The sequence below is a fragment of the Bombina bombina genome, chromosome 2 (genome assembly GCF_027579735.1).
Source record: "Bombina bombina isolate aBomBom1 chromosome 2, aBomBom1.pri, whole genome shotgun sequence".
In the NCBI taxonomy this organism is placed as follows: domain Eukaryota; kingdom Metazoa; phylum Chordata; class Amphibia; order Anura; family Bombinatoridae; genus Bombina; species Bombina bombina.
In genome coordinates, this window is record NC_069500.1 from 239407053 (window position 1) to 239427359 (window position 20307).

The 20307-nt window shown below is 37.2% G+C and overlaps 1 protein-coding gene across 1 annotated transcript in view; it reads right to left on the minus strand.

The window, feature by feature from the left end:
- MCTP1 (multiple C2 and transmembrane domain containing 1) overlaps window positions 1-19962 on the minus strand; it is a 1142062-nt gene extending 1122100 nt beyond the window's left edge. The window contains exon 1 of the mRNA XM_053701494.1: window positions 19843-19962. Within this exon, the coding sequence (XP_053557469.1) occupies window positions 19843-19899 (57 nt within the window). The 5' untranslated portion in view covers window positions 19900-19962. The remainder of the gene's footprint in view (window positions 1-19842) is intronic.
- Between the last annotated feature and the right edge of the window lie 345 nt (window positions 19963-20307).

Consider the following 20307-nt stretch of genomic DNA (forward strand, 5'->3'; position numbering starts at 1 on the left):
TCAGCATTTTACATTGCACAAGTATTTCTGGTAAAATGTTTGTGCAACGCCGCACCCTGCACATTCGCGGCCGCTAGCAGGGGGTGTCAATCATCCCGATCATATCTGATCGAGATGATTGCAGTCCAGAGTTAAGGAGCACCGGTCTTTAAACCGCTGCTTCTTAACTCCTGTTTCCAGCGAGCCAGAAGGCTCGCACGGAATAAGCAGCATCAGCTGCTTAGTAAATCGGCCCCAGTGTGTAAATGCAGCAGAACTCTCACGTCATGCAGTGTTATATTGCACTGGGCTTGTCGCTCCTTCAGCCTTAATATATTGCTAACGTTTAGATAGATGTCTAATTTGGGTGCCTCCTCTAATACAGGCAAATGTATTTACCACATTCCCAAAGGGATATCCTAACTATAGTACTTAAAGGGACAGTCTAGTCCAAAATAAACTTTCATGAATCAGATAGGGCATGTAATTTTAAACAATTTTCAAATTTACTTTTATCACCAATTTTGCTTTGTTCTCTTGGTACTCTTAGTTGAAAGCTTAACCTAGGAGGTTCATATGCTAATTTCTTAGACCTTGAAGACCACCTCTTTTCAGAATGCATTTTAGCAGTTTTTCACCACTAGAGGGTGTTAGTTCATGTGGTTCATATAGATAACACTGTGCTCATGCACGTGAAGTTATCTGGGAGCCAGCACTGATTGGCTAAACTGCAAGTCTGTCAAAAGAACTGAAATAAGGGGGCAGTTTGCAGAGGCTTAGATACAAGGTAATCACAGAGGTTCAAAGTATATTATTATAACTGTGTTGGTTATGCAAAACTGGGGAATGGTAATAAAGGGATTATCTAACTTTTAAAACAATAAAAATCCTGGTGTAGACTGTCCCTTTAAAATAATACATGTTATGCATTGATGTTTTCCTGTATCTCTTTTATGTTAAAGGGAGAGTTAAGTTCAAATTAAATATTTTATAGAGCAGATAGAGCATACAATTTTAAACAACTTTCCAATTCACTTTTATTATCAAATTTGCTTTGCTCTCTTAACATCCTTTTTTATAAGTAAACCTAGGTAGACTAAGGAGCATAAATTTACTATAGGGAGCTAACTGAACACATTGGGTGAACCATTGACAAAAGGCATATATGTGCAGCCACCAATCACCAACTAGCTCTCAGGAGTGCATTGCAGATCTTTAGCCTTCCTAGGTACAGTATGCTTTTCAGCACAGGATAACAAGAGAACAGAGCAAATTCGATTCAAACAGAAGTAAATTGGAAAGTTGTTTAAAACTGCATGCTCTGTCTGAATCACAAAAATATTGACTTTACTGCCCCTTTTAAAGGGATATGAAACACACAAATTTTCTTTCATGATTCAGATAGAGCATGCAATTGTAAACAACGTTCTAATTTACATCTATTATACATTTCTGGAGACCTATACAGCAACATTTGTTCAAGAAAGTTATTCATTTGCCATGCAGTGCTCCAGATGCCTACCTAGGTATCTCTTCAACAAAGAATAAAATGGGAACTAAGAAAATTTGCTAATAAAAGTAAAATGGAAACTTTTTAAAAATGATATGCTCTGTCTAAATCACAAAAGAAAATTTGTGGGTTTCTTATCCCTGTAATAAAAGTCCCTTAGTGAATGTGAGGTTAAACACTTTGGGCCAGATTATGAGTGGAGCGCAAAATTGCATGCGCTGGTATCTGAGGTGGCCCGCAATGGGAACGCAACCTCACATTCACATTGCATGGAAGCTTTGCGCTCAATAGAGTGCGTTTCTATAGGCTCCAATGGGAGCATTGTTTTCATGCTGTGAGACACGACATGAGAACTAGCACAGCGAGGAGGGTAAGCGATGGGCAGCAATTTTGAATATACAGTATCCCACGAAAGTGAGTACACCCCTCACATTTTTGTAAATATTTTATTATATCTTTTCATGTGACAACACTGAAAAAAATACACTTTGCTACAATGTAAATTAGTAAGTGTGCAGCCTGTATAACAGTGTAAATTTGCTGTGCCCTCAAAATAACTCAACACACAGCCATTAATGTCTAAACCGGGCCCAATTAGCCATTTTCCCTCCCCCATGTCATGTGACTCATTAGTGTTACAAGGTCTCAGGTGTGAATGGGGAGCAGGTGTGTTAAATTTGGTGTTATCATTCTCATACTCTCTCATACTGGTCAATGAAAGTTCAACATGGTACCTCATGGCAAAGAACTCTCTGAGGATCTGAAAAAAAGAATTGTTGCTCTAAATAAAGATGGCCTAGGCTATAAGAAAATTGCCAAGACCCTGGAAAAAAGCTGCAGCCCGGTGGGCAAGACCATACAGCGGTTTCACAGGACAGATTCCACTCAGAACAGGTCTCACCATGGTCAACCAAAGAAGTTGTGTACACGTGCTCAGCGTCCTATCCAGAGGTTGTCTTTAGGAAACAGACGTATGAGTGCTGCCAGCATTGCTGGAGAGGTTGAAGGGGTGGGGGGGTCAGCTTGCCAGTGCTCAGACCATACACCACACACTGCATCAAATTGGTCTACATGGCTGTCGTCCCAGAAGGATGATGCACAAGAAAGCCTGCAAACAGTTTGCTAAAGACAAGCAGACTAAGGATATGGATTGCTGAAACCATGTCCTGTGGTCCAATGAGACCAAAATAAACTTATTTGGTTCAGATGGTGTCAAGCGTGTGTGGCGGCAACCAGGGGAGGAGTACAAAGACAAGTGTGTCTTGCCTACAGTCAAGCATGGTGGTGGGAGTGTCATGGTCTGGGCCTGCATGAGTGCTGCCGGCACTGGGGAGCTACAGTTCATTGAGGGAACCATGAATGCCAACATGTACTGTGACATACTGACGCAGAGCATGATCCCCTCCCTTCAGAGACTGGGCTGCAGGGCAGTATTCCAACATGACCATTGCTTTGCTAAAGAAGCTGAGGGTAAAGGTGATGGACTGGCCAAGCATGTCTCAAGACCTAAACCCTATTGAGCATCTGTGGGGCATCCTCAAACGGAAGGTGGGGAGCGCAAGGTCTCTAACATCCACCAGCTCCATGAGTTAATCATGGAGGAGTGAAAGAGGACTTCAGTGGCAACCTGTGAAGCTCTAGTGAACTCCATGCCCAAGAGGATTAAGGTAGTGCTGGAAAATAATGGTGGCCACACTAAATATTGACACTTTGGGCCCAATTTGGACATTTCCACTTAGGGGTGTACTCACTTTTGTTGCCAAGAATTTAGACATTAATGGCTGTGTGTTGAATTATTTTGAGGGGGCAGCAAATTTACACTTTTATGCAGGCTGTACACTCACTACTTTACATTGTAGCAAAGTGTCATTTTTTCAGTGTTGTCACATGAAATATATAATAAACTATTTACAAAAATGTGAGGGGTGTACTCACTTTTGTGGGATAATGTATATGTATATGAATAAATACATATATATATTTGTGTGTAAATATGTATGTATATACACATATTAACACATAAATATATATGTATATAAGCATATACATATATATTTATAGGGAACACACAGTTCCCATAGACTGCAATGTAAAGACACTTTTCAGTGCCTTTTTTCTTTCTAACACCCCACACCCGCCACTTGTAACCCCTAAAAACTGCCTAGTAGTTTTTTATGAAAAAGTGCAAGCTCACAGTAGCATTAACCAGCCACTTGTAATGTCTGGTTATTTATTGCGTGCCCACTAATGGGCAAATTTGACAGGCAAGCTATAAGTTAGCGCTCGACTTGTAATCTAGCCCTTTGACTTCTAAATATGACCACTGCCATACATGAAAAACAACAGCCCCATTATAAAACCCAAATTGAGGGCATCTTATCATTATTGAAGTCACAACATTTTTAGTTCCCAACATGTCAAAATTGGAGACAGGAAATTAGCTTTTCAGTAGATTATAAGAAACATCTGCTCTCAAGGGAGTCATCAACATCACTGAATTGACTTTTGATGAATTTTTATTCTCCACTGATTGCTTGAAATCTTAAATCATTAGAAATATTCATTGTCGAATAACTAATTCAAAGAAAAACTATTTGCAGTGTTTGCAATACAGTTGATAGGAACAACTATTATTAACTATTATTTAGCTCTTTTTAACATATTGGAATTTATGTCTGAGTAAAAGCTCTTATAATGACACCAATATTAAGTGGCATTCTTCATCTCAAGCACTGCATATAAATGAAGAAGAAACAAACTTTAAAGAGTTAAAATAAGATTGAATACTCCTAATCTATCAAAACTTATATATATATATATATATATATATATATATATATATATATATATATATATAATATATATGAATATATATATTCATGTTGTAAAATTTTTCATTAACAAATAACAAGTAAGTGTAGTCAATGATACAAATATAAAAAAGACAGTATAACATGTAAATATGACACAACACACTGTTATTTTTCTATTCCCAGTGGGTAAAATTTAGTTGGAAGTCTCAAGCTTCACCATGTGCTTGAGATTGACTGTTTATTGGCTAATACGTCCAACTCCACTTGTGGGCAGAACTCTACATACTTGAGAACAAAACTCAATTCAGGACAGGAACAGTTTTCACGTCAACATAAAATAATAACTTTAACTTTAATGCTTCTCTCCTTTTCAGACAGTGAGATAACTGCTCCTAAGAATAAGCTGTGCACAAATAATTTAACTGTTAGTTTTAATACAAATTCAATTTGCTATAATATTTTCATGCAAAAACATTGTTGTTTAATAAATGCATTAGAGAAAATGTTTGGATTTTATTGATGGTTACTTTGTAGTTTACACCATTACTTTCATCAACAGTAATGCTGCTGCAATAAATAAATTTATATAAAAGTGCGCACTTTACAACTTGGGCTCTGTGTACTATTCAGCGAGTGGACAAGGTTCCTGAAAACGGGCAGCAGACAATGTGGGTTCGATTTATCAAGTCCGTCTCTCCCATATGACAACAAGCTCACACAAGTGAACCTGTAGTCAGGATTTATTAAGCAGAATGATCAGACCATTGCTTCTCTTCTCTGTTCTCCACCTCTTAGGTGGAGAATTTCAATCTTCCCGGTCTCTTCTGACTGGGGAGATTGACAGCTCCTGCCCACGCGTGATTGGCTGTGTGCAGACAGGGGCCCCTGTACGACTACGCTCCTGTATACCCTGTCCCACTGTGTGTCCTCTGCCTGCATGCACTATTGCATAATCATTTGCTTGTGCAGCGCTGCCCCTTCTCTAGCATAACCAATCACGTGAAATAATTTCCTGCCAATCACCCCTCAGAGGTGGCAGAGAGGTCGCAATGCAGGGATCACATGGGCGAGCCTTTACAGCGAGTGTTCCTAAGCAGCATTTGCTGCATAGTGCATGGAGCCTATTACTCTAATGCTAGAAAATAACAAGCAGTCATGTAGCCTATTATCTGAACATTAATTTAACTCCATAAACTGTACTTATTACAGTCATAACTCAATACAAAGTGACACTGCATCAACAATATTGCTGGAAACGGGGACAGTTGTCTGTGTGCTAAAATGATTGTGCAGGTGGTTAATCTTGTAAAGCTATCATTATGTAACTTAATATGTGAGGAATACAAATGTAATGCGCAAAGTGAGCACTTTTATATTATTCCATTTATGTAAGCAGCAACACTGTTGATACAAGTGAAAACTTATACATATTATATTATTGCGTATGTGCAAAAAAAAAAAATCTGACATTATCAATATCATTTATGAGAAGGAAAAATATAAACAGCAAACTATACATGAGAAAAAGTTGTTAATACTAACAGAAATAAAATGTAATTACTGAAAATAGTTTATGCTGTAATTCCATCTTTAAAGCCCAGTCCAATTAGATATCTAACTTGTAGATAACACACAAGTAACTTAGTGATAACTGCTACATTGTGATGGTATGTAGGATATATCACTACACTCTGGGGGACTACTTTGATTTAAACTTTGACAGGAAAGGAAAGGGCAAGTGCACTGTTATGTTAAACTACATCCTTTGTGGCATAGAGATAAAGGGAAAAAAATCCCACAAACATCAAAGTACTTCATCATCAGGAATACAAATTATTTGCCACTAAAGATTAGGACAGAAATAGCACCCCCGATCTCAGCAGCTGTAGCAGCACTCTATATGCAAAACAGCAAACTCTTAATCGCAATCTACTGGCTGTGGCTTTTTTTCCAGCTGTAAAGGTTGCATTTTTTATTTGGACCAGTCTCAATAGTGCATTTTCGGCGGTTTCCAGCACTCACAAATGGATTTTTGGATCCTTAATAAAAGTTCTGTTTCTCCTATGGGGCCAATCACAATCCATTTTTAAATAACTTTTGAACACATTTTCAAGCCCCCAGTTGTGCATTTTCAATATTGATAAGTCCTCAAACGGGCATTACGTACATCTGTAAAACTCTTTAACAGCTATTTGCAAACGGTCTGTTATCTTGCTCATGATAAAAACATTTTGAAATGGCCTCATGAGACATTCTAAAGGTTTATTAACATACATGATATTGATATATTAAAGCTCCATTCATCTCTATTGGAGAGGCCATATACAGTGAACAGGACACACATTTACATATGTATAGCTGAAAATACGTATGTATATGTGTTGAGTACATGATGTAGGAAAAGTCACTTCGCTATATGGTCACTTTTAAACTTTAACATGTACTGTTTTGGACAATATTTTCATTAAAGGGACACTGTACCCAAAATTTTTCTTTCTTGATTCAGATAGAGCATGACATTTTAAGCAACTTTCTAATTTACTCCTATTATCAAATTGTTTTCATTCTCTTGGTATCTTTATTTGAAATGCAAGAAAGTAAGTTTAGATGCCGGCCCATTTTTGGTGATCAACCTGGGTTGTTCTTGCTGATTGGTGGATAAACTCATCCACCAATAAAAAAGTGCTGTCCATAGTTCTGAATAAAAAAAAAGCTTAGATGTCTTCTTTTTAAAATAAAGATAGAAAGAGAACGAAGAAAAATTGATAATAGGAATAAATTAGAAAGTGGCTTAAAATTGCATGCTCTTTCTGAATCATGAAAGAACAAATTTGGGTTCAGTGTCCCTTTAAATGTTTGTTTCTATGCAAAGGACTTTAATTATCTTCTTTCATTGCTATATTGTATCTGCCTAGGAGACCCTTAAACAAGATCACACCTTTGTGACCAGGTTTTTATAGGGTCTCAAAGCACATTAAAACTGGTTCACTAAAAAGTGCTTGCCCCTACATTGTTGAACTTGGAAAACGGAATGAGCACTTGTAAAAGTGAGTTTAATAATGTATGAGCAAACAGTTTGAGATGAACTTTCATGAACAGGGGCACTTAACTCAATTTGTTTGTGCCAGCAGGTTTTTAACAAACAAAACAAAAATACATTGAGATTACACAAAAAGCTCTACAAAAAATTAGGTTGGAAACAAAAAAACCTTTTTGAGAGCAAACACAAATTTATGCACAAGTAACAATAAAATAATGAAATGTTGTAACACATTAGAGCATTTTCTTTTTGCACTTTAATATCTCATTAACTACAATTACTAAAACTTAACATGAAACTAAAATATATAAAAACAAACAGTTTGCTAAAATGAAAACCATTGCTCCGGCTTCCTAAAACTAAACTGAAACTTAAAGTGAATGTTAAGAACTAAGGGCCAGGTTACGAGTGGTTCACTAACAGTTGCGCACAAGCAATATCGGGTATATTGCGGCTGTTTGCCTGCATCAGAAGTAGCGTGCGTAGTACAAGTCGAAAGTAAACTCGATTGCTTAAGTGCAATTGAATTTAGTGTGCGTTGGGTTAGAGCAACCTCAGAGCTCTGGTTAACTGTTACGAAAGAATAAAAAGTGTCACAAAAAAACATCGAAATAGATTTAAAAGTACAGTTACACTCATAATAAGACTAAACGTAAAAGTAACAAAAAATTTGAAAAAAAAGAACTGCAAAGGGCTTTAACATAGAGATACATACATAGACATGTCTAACTATGTATATATATATATATATATATATATATATATATATATATGCATATATGTGTGTACATATGTATTTATGTATTTATATGTGTATATATGTATTTACATACATAAAGATTATATTATTTATTATTTATACTTGCAGTAAAATAGCTGAAAACATGTAAAAGCATATTTATGCAATATTCATATTTAATAAAGTGTTTAACTATGTATTTACTGTAAATATTTTACATTTCAATGTTCTTCACATAGTGGAATATGTTCTAAATATTTTAAATAGATTTTCCTATATATAGCTGTATATATCTATAACTATATATAATCATATATATATACCAAAATATAAGATATTATAACTATATTGTTCAATTAAATTAATTTTAAACATCAAAAGAAAGATTTTTTTTATTTTTGTTGATATACACTAACTTTCAATTTATGAACAAAATTGGTGTTAAATATCTAACTTTACAAATATTAATGAAAATAAATTAAAGAAAATTGTTATTGTGGAGGTTTTACTGAAGCCAACGTTAAACTTTCATGATAAATCATGCAATTTTGAACAACTTTCCAATCTAATTTGCTTTGTTCTCTTGGTATTCTTTGTTAAAAAGCATACCTAGACAGGCTCAGGAGCAGCAATGTACTATTGAAAGCTAGCTGCTGATTGGTGGCTGCACATATATAGGTCACTTATCAGTTACTCTCCCAGGGCCTGATATTCAAAACCGCCCCACTCAGACGACATGATCTAAGAAGCCGTTAAAATTTTTTAGAAGCACAAATTTTATCTTGAGAAATGTTTATGTTGCTGTGTAGTGTTCTTTATGTGAATACAAAAAGAGTTTGTGTGATATTTCAATAAAGGATTACAAGAGAACAAAGCAAATTTGTAAGTAGAAGTCAGTTGGAAAGTTGTTTAAAATTGATTGCTTTATCTCAATCATGAAGGGATAATTTTGGGTTTCATGTCACTGATTGTGACGCGGTATACATGTTCCTACCCCTGCCTAACCTCAAGCAGAATAGAAAAAAAAATAGAACATAAAATAGCTTTCTTTTTCACACAACCTCAAACTATTTTTACTTTCACCCAGTTCTACCATTAACTTTAATTCCTACTTTTTTTTTATTAGCCATGAGCTATGAGCCATAGGGGACGATTTATCAACTGTCAGGCGGACATGATCCGCTGTAGCGTATCATGTACGCCCGACATCACTAAATGCTGACAGTGTACGCTGTCGGCATTTATCATTGCACAAGCATTTCTAGCTTTTTTATAGGCGTTAAGCCAATAGCAGGCCAGAGTGCATTCACTGTGTAGGTAATGGCAGAGAGGGCCACAAGGTGTGATCGTGCAACAGGAAGTTGCAAGAGGATCACCCACAGCAGAGCTGCTATATAGCTCCTCCCCTAACTGTCATATCCAGTCATTCGACCGAAAACAAACAGAGAAAGGAGAAACCATAGGGTGCAGTGGTGACTGTAGTTTAATAAAAATTTAGACCTGCCTAAAAAGGACAGGGCGGGCCGTGGACTGGATACACTACAAGAGAAATAAATTTATCAGGTAAGCATAAATTATGTTTTCTCTTGTTAAGTGTATCCAGTCCAAGGATCATCCATTACTTATGGGATACCAATACCAAAGCTAAAGTACACGGATGATGGGAGGGACAAGGCAGGATTAAGCGGAAGGAACCACTGCCTGAAGAACCTTTCTCCCAAAAACAGCCTCGGAAGAAGCAAAAGTATCAAATTTGGAAAATTTGGAAAAAGTGTGAAGCGAAGACCAAGTCACGGCCTTGTAAATCTGTTCAACAGAGGCCTCATTTTTAAAGGCCCAGGTGGAAGCCACAGCTCTAGTAGAATGAGCTGTAATCCTTTCAGGAGGCTGCTGTCCAGCAGTCTCATAGGCTAAACGTATTATACTCCGAAGCCAAAAAGAAAGAGAGGTTGCTGAGGCCTTCTGACCTCTCCTCTATCCAGAGTAAACAACAAACAGGTTAGATGTTTGGCGAAAATCTTTAGTAGCCTGTAAGTAAAACTTCAAGGCACGGACTACGTTCAGATTATGTAAAAGATGTTCCTTCTTTGAAGAAGGATTAGGACACAATGATGGAACAACAATCTCTTGATTGATATTCTTGTTAGAAACCACCTTAGGTAAAAACCCAGGTTTGGTATGCAGGACTACCTTATCTGCATGAAAAATCAGATAAGGAGAATCACATTGTAAGGCAGATAGCTCAGAGACTCTCCGAGCCGAGGAAATAGCCATCAAAAACAGAACTTTCCAAGATAAAAGTTTAATATCAATGGAATGAAGGGATTCAAACTGAACTCCTTGAAGAACTTTAAGAACCAAGTTTAAGCTCCACGGGGGAGCAACAGGTTTAAACACAGGCTCAATTCTAACCAAAGCCTGGCAAATTGCCTGGACATCTGTAACCTCTGCCAGACGCTTGTGCAAAAGAATAGACAGAGCAGAAATCTGTCCCTTTAAGGAACTAGCTGATAATCCTTTGTCCAAGCCCTCTTGGAGAAAAGACAATATTCTAGAAATCCTAACCTTACTCCATGAGTAATTCTTGGATTCACACCAATAAAGATATTTACTCCATATCTTGTGGTAGATTTTCCTGGTAACAGGCTTTCGTGCCTGTATTAAAGTATCAATGACTGACTCGGAGAAGCCACGCTTTGATAGAATCAAGCGTTCAATCTCCATGCAGTCAGTCTCAGAGAAATTAGATTTGGATGATTGAAAGGACCTTGTATCAGAAGGTCCTGTCTTAGAGGCAGAGTCCATGGTGGAAAGGATGACATGTCCACTAGGTCTGCATACCAAGTCCTGCGTGGCCACGCAGGTGCTATCAGAATCACCGATGCTCTCTCCTGTTTGATTTTGGCAATCAGTCGAGGGAGCAGAGGAAATGGTGGAAACACATAAGCCAGGTTGAAGAACCAAGGCACTGCTAGAGCATCTATCAGCGTCGCTTCTTGGTCCCTGGACCTGGATCCATAACAAGGAAGCTTGGCGTTCTGGCGAGACGCCATGAGATCCAACTCTGGTTTGCCCCAAGATGAATCAACTGAGAAAACACCTCCGGATGGAGTTCCCACTCCCCCGGATGGAAAGTCTGACGACTTAGAAAATCCGCCTCCCAGTTCTCCACGCCTGGGATATGGATTGCTGACAGGTGGCAAGAGTGGTACTCTGCCCAGCGAATTATTTTTGAGACTTCTAACATCGCTAGGGAACTCCTGGTTCCCCCTTGATGGTTGATGTAAGCCACAGTTGTGATGTTGTCCGACTGAAATCTGATGAACCTCAGTGTTGCTAACTGAGGCCAAGCCAGAAGAGCATTGAATATCGCTCTTAACTCCAGAATATTTATTGGAAGGAGTTTCTCCTCCTGAGTCCACGATCCCTGTGCCTTCAGGGAATTCCAGACTGCACCCCAACCTAGAAGGCTGGCATCTGTTGTTACAATTGTCCAATCTGGCCTGCGAAAGGTCATACCCTTGGACAGGTGTACCAGAGACAACCACCAGAGAAGAGAATCTCTGGTCTCTTGATCCAGATTTAGCAGAGGGGACAAATCTGTGTAATTCCCATTCCACTGACTCAGCATGCATAATTGCAGCAGTCTGAGATGAAGGCGCGCAAATGGCACTATGTCCATTGCCGCTACCATTAAGCCGATTACCTCCATACACTGAGCTACTGAAGGGCGCGGAATGGAGTGAAGAAGTTTTGATAACCTGGACTCCATCAGGTTAATTTTCATCTCTACAGAATCTATAAGAGTCCCTAAGAAGGAGACTCTTGTGAGTGGGGATAGAGAACTCTTTTCCTCATTCACTTTCCACCCGTGCGACCTCAGAAATGCCAGAACTATCTCTGTATGAGACTTGGCAACTTGAAAGCTTGAAACTTGAAACTTGAAAGCTTGACGCCTGTATCAGGATGTCGTCTAGATACGGAGCCACCGCTATGCCTCGCGGTCTTAGAACCGCCAGAAGTGAGCCCAGAACCTTTGTAAAGATTCTCGGGGCTGTAGCCAACCCGAAGGGAAGAGCTACAAATTGGTAATGCCTGTCTAGAAAGGCAAACCTTAGAAACCGATGATGATCTTTGTGAATCGGTATGTGAAGGTAGGCATCCTTTAAGTCCACTGTGGTCATGTACTGACCTTCTTGGATCATGGGTAGGATGGTCCGAATAGTTTCCATTTTGAAAGATTGAACTCTGAGGAATTTGTTTAAGATCTTTAGATCCAAAATTGGTCTGAAGGTTCCCTCTTTTTTGTTGAACCACAAACAGATTTGAATAAAAACCCTGTCCTTGTTCCGTCCGCGGAACTGGATGGATCACTCCCATAACTAGGAGGTCTTGCACACAGCGTAGGAATGCCTCTTTCTTTATCTGATTTGCAGATAGCCTTGAAAGATGAAATCTCCCTTGTGGAGGGGAAGCTTTGAAGTCCAGAAGATATCCCTGAGATATGATCTCCAACGCCCAGGGATCCTGAACATCTCTTGCCCATGCCTGGGCAAAGAGAGAAAGTCTGCCCCCTACTAGATCCGTCGCCGGATAGGGGGGCGTTCCTTCATGCTGTCTTAGAGGCAGCAGCAGGCTTTCTGGCCTGCTTGCCTTTGTTCCAGGACTGATTAGGTTTCCAGGCCTGCTTAGATTGAGCAAAAGTTCCCTCTTGTTTTGAAGCAGAGGAAGTTGATGCTGCACCTGCCTTGAAATTTCGAAAGGCATGAAAATTAGACTGTTTGGCCTTTGCTTTGGCCCTGTCCTGAGGAAGGGTGTGACCCTTACCTCCAGTAATGTCAGCAATAATTTCCTTCAAACCAGGCCCGAATAATGTTGAGTAATTTAGACTTCGAAGTCACGTCAGCTGACCAGGATTTAAGCCATAGCGCCCTACGCGCTTGGATGGCGAATCCGGAATTCTTAGCCGTTAGTTTAGTCAAATGAACAATGGCATCAGAAACAAATGAGTTAGCTAGCTTAAGTGTTCTAAGCTTGTCAATAATTTCAGTCAATGGAGCTGTATGGATGGCCTCTTCCAGGGCCTCAAACCAGAATGCCGCCGCGGCCGTGACAGGCGCAATGCATGCAAGGGGACATGCTGTGTGTGAAGAGACCAATACCGCGAAGTATCCGTCTTAATTAATACCAACAGGTGTGCTGTAACGCAGGTAAGCAAACGTAACAGGAAATGCTATGTGTTTAAAAGAACCAAGTGATTTACTGTGCATTAGTCCCTGACGAAGTGCCTCCGGGCAGGAAACGCGTCGGACGTTTCATTCTTAGTGCTCCCTCCCGAGCACACTTGTACCATGCTTAATTTTGACTTTAAATAAAGTCGGTTTTTACTTGCAAACTAGGCGGCTGAAGTGTCTTCCTTGCAGCAGATCAATCACACAGTATCCAGGAATCCCTTTTCGTGAGACTAAGGAGTGTCTCATCTCCAGGTTGCAAGGAGCCTCGTTACCACCCACGCAGGAACACATAGAACTTCACAGTGGATACAAGGTAATCTCTTTTTTGGTTTATAGAGATACCGATAGATGTAATAGATACTCATATTTACATCACACATTCTAATCTATGTTCTTGTGCATACTGCGGTGAGGTGAACTAGAGACTATATATTTACACAGAAGAAAAAAAAGCACGTATATCGCTACACAGTTTGAAGCTTGACTCAACATAGGAGTATATACTATACACATCTAAGTGCAAAATAATTACAGTGTGTGAGAGTTCGCCTTATAATCATCCAGTAAGTATAAAACACCACAGTCCTCTTACGACCTCCATCTTGGTTGAGGCTTGCAAGATAATGACTGGATATGACAGTTAGGGGAGGAGCTATATAGCAGCTCTGCTGTGGGTGATCCTCTTGCAACTTCCTGTTGGGAAGGAGAATATCCCATAAGTAATGGATGATCCGTGGACTGGATACACTTAACAAGAGAAAATGGTCTGGCAGCGAATTATGTCCGCCCCCAATCAAATACATTCTGTATATTTCCAGCATGTAGTTGTGTGAACAAAATATTTGGAAATGATCCCTCATTTTTGTTGTGCACCTCAGGGTGACTCAGGGTATATTGCAAAAGGATTACATATTAAAGGGATGGTCTAGTCAAAATTAAACGTTCATGATTTAGATAGAGCATTCTAATTTACTCCTATCATTAATTTTTATGGGTAGCGTTTTGCTGATTGGTGTCTAAATGGATTAATCAATCAGCAAGCGCTAACCAGGTTCTGAACCAAAAATGCGCCGGCTCCTAAGCTTACATTCTTGCTTTTTCAAATAAAGATACCAAGAGAACGAAGAAAATTGATAATAGGAATAAATTAGAAAGTTGCTTAAAATTGCATGCTCTATCGGAATCATGAAAGTTTAAATATGACTTTACTATCCCTTTAAAGTTTGTTTATATAAATGTGTATAATATGAGAATTGATGTAATTTGCTCACTAGCCCTACAAGTGAAATAAACATTGCACTTTGGCTCTAATCAGAAAAGTTTGGGCTTCTAAAAAAATATGTTAACCTTTGTGCATTTCTTTTATTCAGAAATTCATATGTTCTTCAACTCTCCTCCATAGAAATACAGGACAGCCATCAGGTGAACAGGTGACAGTGGCAGGTGGGTGTCATGCAATAGAACTAGTCAAAGAAGAGTGTCAGGCACTACTCCAAAACCAAAAACAGTCAAATTTAAAGGGATACTGAACCCAAATGTTTTCTTTCATGATTCAGATAGAGCATGCAATTTTAAGCAACTTTCTAATTTACTTCTATTATCAATTTTCTTCATTCTCTTGCTATCTTTATTTGAAAAAGAAGGAATCTTAGCTAAGAAGCCAGCAAATTGTTGGTTCAGACCCATGGACAGCACTTGTTTCTTGGTGCTGTCCAATCAGCAAGGACATCCCAGGTTGTTCACCAAAATGGGCTGGCATTTTAACTTACATTCTTGCTTTTCAAATAAACATACCAAGAGAATGAAGACAATTTGATAATAGGAGTAAATTAGAAAGTTGCTTAAAATTGCATGCTCTATCTGAATCACAAAAGAAAAAATGTATTTAAGACATTTAGGCCCCAATTTATCAAAGGTCTTGCGGACCTGATCCGACACTGCGGATCCGCATTTAACATTGCACCAGCAGCTCACAAGAGCCAGCAGGGAGGTGTCAATCAACCCGATCATATTCGATTGGGTTGATTTCCGGAGATTCCTGTCCGCCTGCTCAGAGCAGGCGGACAGGGTTATAGAGCAGCGGTCTTTAGACAGCTGCTTCATAAGTTGTGTTTCTGGCGAGTCTGAAGACTCGCCAGAAACACTTCCTTTCAAGCTCCGTACGGAGCTTGATAAATGGGCCTGTTAAAATGATATACAGAATTTGTTATGCTTGCCCCAATATCTATGTGGGTAATAACTTTACTAGTCAGGTAACCAAAAATACTTACTGTATTGATTTTTATGCTAACTGTGGTTCACAGTTTGTTGTCTACCTTTTAACCTGTAATATTTGCCTCTGTCAATATGTTGGTAAAACCACTCGATTAGTCAGAACAAGGTATAATGAACATATTAGAGATGTAAAGAATTATAATAAGGATTCAACTGTAATTTGTCATTTGTAATTTAGTCGTCAGTCAACTGGATATGTATCCTGTTATAAGATCAAGCTATTACATTTAATGTGTCCAGGCAGGTGTTCTTTGTTTTTAACCTTTTTCTTCTTGTATGGTGGTGCAATAATTAATTCTGTTGCACATAGCATATAAATAGAGTAGGTTTCTACAGAGACTGTAGTATATGAGTAAGCTCCTGTAGGGGAGGCGAAACGCGTCAGTCTGTTTGCACCTTTTGCCTGCCATGTCTGTATATCGTTTTAAATGTCTTAAATACAGTGCCTGCCGCTCTTCTTTGACTAGTTCTGATTGTTGCGGACTTATCCCCTGCTTAGACTACGGCACTCCAAGCTTTTGAGGATTGTTACTTTTACACATTCACCCTCTGGGATTAATTCGGGTTATTGTGCACGCCGAGAGCTGCGTTTGCTCTTTCTACTCATCATGCAATAGACCCTTTACCAAAATTCCTTTATAGGTCCCAACTTTACTCTATGTCCTGCCATATATCATTCTCAAAACTGGGCATTGATTTGTACCCTGGTTTCACACAAAAACTATTGAGTTACTCCTTTACCTTGCTGCATCTACATAGATATGTGATTTGATACCCTTACACAAACAGAGCAATGATTCTACACTTCATGGCTTCTAGTAACAAACGAAGAGCAGGGATTTTACTACCCCACCCATGGTGACTGCAGTTAAACACAAGGCAGAGATTTGACGCTCTTCACAGCCAGTAATGAATACTTTTAATAATTTTGGCTATTAATAACAAAGAGGAAAAGTTAAATCTTTATATCAGTAACATGTACACATACCAGTGATTTAACCCCCTTTGCATCACTAATTAAAAAAAAAAAAACCTTTATACAAGCAATTCATACAGCAGTCATTTAAACCCCTTCTGTGTCTGTAGAAGCAGATATTTATTTTTATTGTGCCAGTAAAAGAGAGGGAATTCTGTATAGTACATATTTTACTGGACAGCCAATTAAAATATTGTACTGTCCAGTTCATTACTAGACACCTGGCAACCATAGAATCCATAACCTGCATTTTTAAAATAAAAAGAATCATTATCTGTCTGTCTTGCTGTGAACATTAGACACCTATTTTACTGTAGGCTATATTTCTATTGGCTCCATGACTAAACCACACAATGGGAACCAATTAAAGGATTCTTTACTTATCTAAGGTTGTAGAAGTATCTAATTCTCAAACTTAAAAAAGAGAGATAATTTGCACTATAATTCATATAATTATTTGTATGCATCAGTTTATTTTTAAATTACAAAGTAAACATATTAAACATAATTATATTAGTATCAACGTTTTTAAGAAATAAAGGATGAAAGAAAGTTCCAGAATAGTAGAATAGGGTATTATTATAGTCAATTTTATTAAAGACCTACAATATTCTATCAATCAGTTCTAGATTAAACAGAAGATGTGGCAAATAAAATCAGCATCTCTAAAAGGTTAAATTTCCAGCATTTTACACAAGATTAGTTTTGTTATCATAAGGTAGAAACCAGCAAGAGTGTTTCTTTTATTACATTGCAACTAAAGTCACATTTAAAAAAAAACATTTCCATGGTAATCAATTATTACTTTTAAGTTTTACGTAATTGGCAGTTTTATGATTATATCAAAGTATTTTTCTGCAAAACTCACATGGTCATAAACAGAGGAATATAGTTTAAGCACAAAAATAAAATATATTATTTATTATAGATCATTGTAGTTTTGTAGTCTAACATATTAACAAGCACTCTTGGCTAAAACAAACCAACCAGAAATTTTATGCAAAAAAAAATCTAGTTAAAAAGATGGTTTGTTATGCTAATCCCTTACTATATATATTATTTTTATTTTTGTGGCCTGCACTCACATTTAAATGGGGTCAGTTATAAGGGTGCAGGTATCAGATTAATTGTACGATATATATATATTTAATATTATAATATTTAAATATACCGCACTTGCTGGGTTTGCATAAAAATCACAATTACATAAATAAATTGCACTTTGTGATTTATATGCATATCCAGTGAGTGTGATATATCTGTGTGCAGATGTACATGTGTTTAAATTAATAAATAACTATATAAATACATATATACATTTATTCATTTTAACAAAATTATGCACTCCCAGGGAATTTTTAAAATAAAAATAAAGACATATTAAGTACCCTTTTTAAGGGGGTTGTTATTCACAAAAAACATTGTCCTGTTAATATGTACTAGCGCTCATAATATGTATATATGCATATGTATATATATATATATATATATATATATATATATATATATATACACACACACACACACACACACACACACACATATATATATATATATATAAATACACACACATACACACATGTAAATAACAATAAGATATTCTAATAGAACCGCTTAAATGCTTAAATGAAAAGGTAAGTGTATGTAATCATTTTTTATTTTTTATTTTACTAGATTCAATTTGAAATATATTTTATGTTGTGCAATTAAAAAAAGAAGAAGCCGTAATATAAAACATACATGCAGACCTTTCTTACTTTATTATGGTAATGTTATGATATAACAAATGAGAAAACCTTTAAGAGTTATATCTACTTTTATGGCTTACAGTTTAACACAGGTCTGTAACATTTCAAGCAGACATATATATATATATATAACTGATATAATTTAATAGTTTCAATCTCAACATAATTAACTGCACAATTTCAACAGCAATAGTTTCCTAGCAAAAACATGACTTTTACCAAACTAAATACATATGGGTTAAGGATTTCCCTCTCTTACACAATACATTATGTAAATGTATTTCATGCTTATATCTTGAAAGTAGCATGACATACTATGCAGGATAAACAAACACATACACACTACGTTCATAGCCCTATTTCTGTTCTATAACCATATAATTTTCAAACTGCAATGTATATTTATTATAAAGTTACACAGTGTACATGGATGGAAAGAGATATAACTTAAGTAATATGCAGAATTTGAATATTATGTCTGTACATCCACATATGAATGTAACAATCATTTTTATTTTAAAATCAACATTTATTTTAGTGTTTTCAAAATGAACAAATATATTTACAAATTTAGCATTGAAGGATGTGAACATTTTATAAACAGAGATGATTTTCATCTATCATGTTGTAGTTTTTTTAATTTACTTGTAATTTCAGATGTGTGTGTGTGTATGTATGTGTGTGAGTGTGTGTGTGTGAGTGTGTATGTATGTGTGAGTGTGTATGTATGTGTGAGTGTGTATGTATGTGTGTGTGTGCGTATGTATGTGTGTGTGTATGTATGTGTGTGTGTATGTATGTGTGTGAGTGTGTATGTATGTATGTGTGTGTGTGTATGTATGTGTGTGAGTGTGTATTTATGTGTGTATATGTATGTGTGTGAGTGTGTATGTATGTGGGTGTATGTATGTGTGTGAGTGTGTATGTATGTGTGTGAGTGTGTGTGTGTGAGTGTGTATGTATGTGTGAGTGTGTATGTATGTGTGTGTGTGCGTATGTATGTGTGTGTGTATGTATGTGTGTGAGTGTGTATGTATGTGTGTGAGTGTGTATGTATGTGTGTGAGTGTGTATGTATGTGTGTGTGTGCGTATGTATGTGTGTGTGTATGTATGTGTGTGTGTATGTATGTGTGTGAGTGTGTATGTATGTGTGTGAGTGTGTATGTATGTGTGTGAGTGTGTATGTATGAGTGTATATGTATGTGTGTGAGTGTTTATGTATGTTTGTGTATGTATGTGTGTGTATATATTTATGTGTATGTATGCATAGTCACACACATATATGTACATACAGTAAGTATATATATATATATATATATATATATATATATATATTTTTTTTTTTTTTCTAGGTTTCTAATGTAAATGGAAGGTAACAGCAAAGCAGAAAATAATATCTGTCAACCTAACTAATTTACCCATTGGTACTTAAGAATTAAAGAACCATGTCATACAAAAGCTCTATTTAATATTCTAGACTATCAAACAGAAAAGTTATTATCAATCAATTTTTTTTTTTAAATCTTACCTGACCACAAAGAAAAGGAAAAGTGCCCGTGTTTTTCAGTCTGCAAACGTCTAACATGATTCTGCAGGAATATCCAGCACATCTCCTGCCTGACAGTGCATCCCCACATTCATGACTAGCCTTTTCTGTGCTGCACGCACCAGTCTCACAAGCTGCTGATTTCCAACAAGCACACTGTTAACTGCAAGGGGGATGATATGGGAGCACTGTTGCTCCACTCCGTATAAAGGAAATGATTCATATCACACTCTAGGGGCAGCACATTTGTCACTATACAGGAGTGTAGCTTTGTGGTCATGTGTATGACAATCAAGAACATAATTCTGATTTATTCTATATAGCCAGCTGCTTTTATTCTCATTTGTACATGAATTATAGAGTGTAAAGGGTTAACTAATCTTTATTTTTCCTTTCAGATCTCACAGACAAATCTCTCAAGCAAGACATAAACAGAACATATATTAA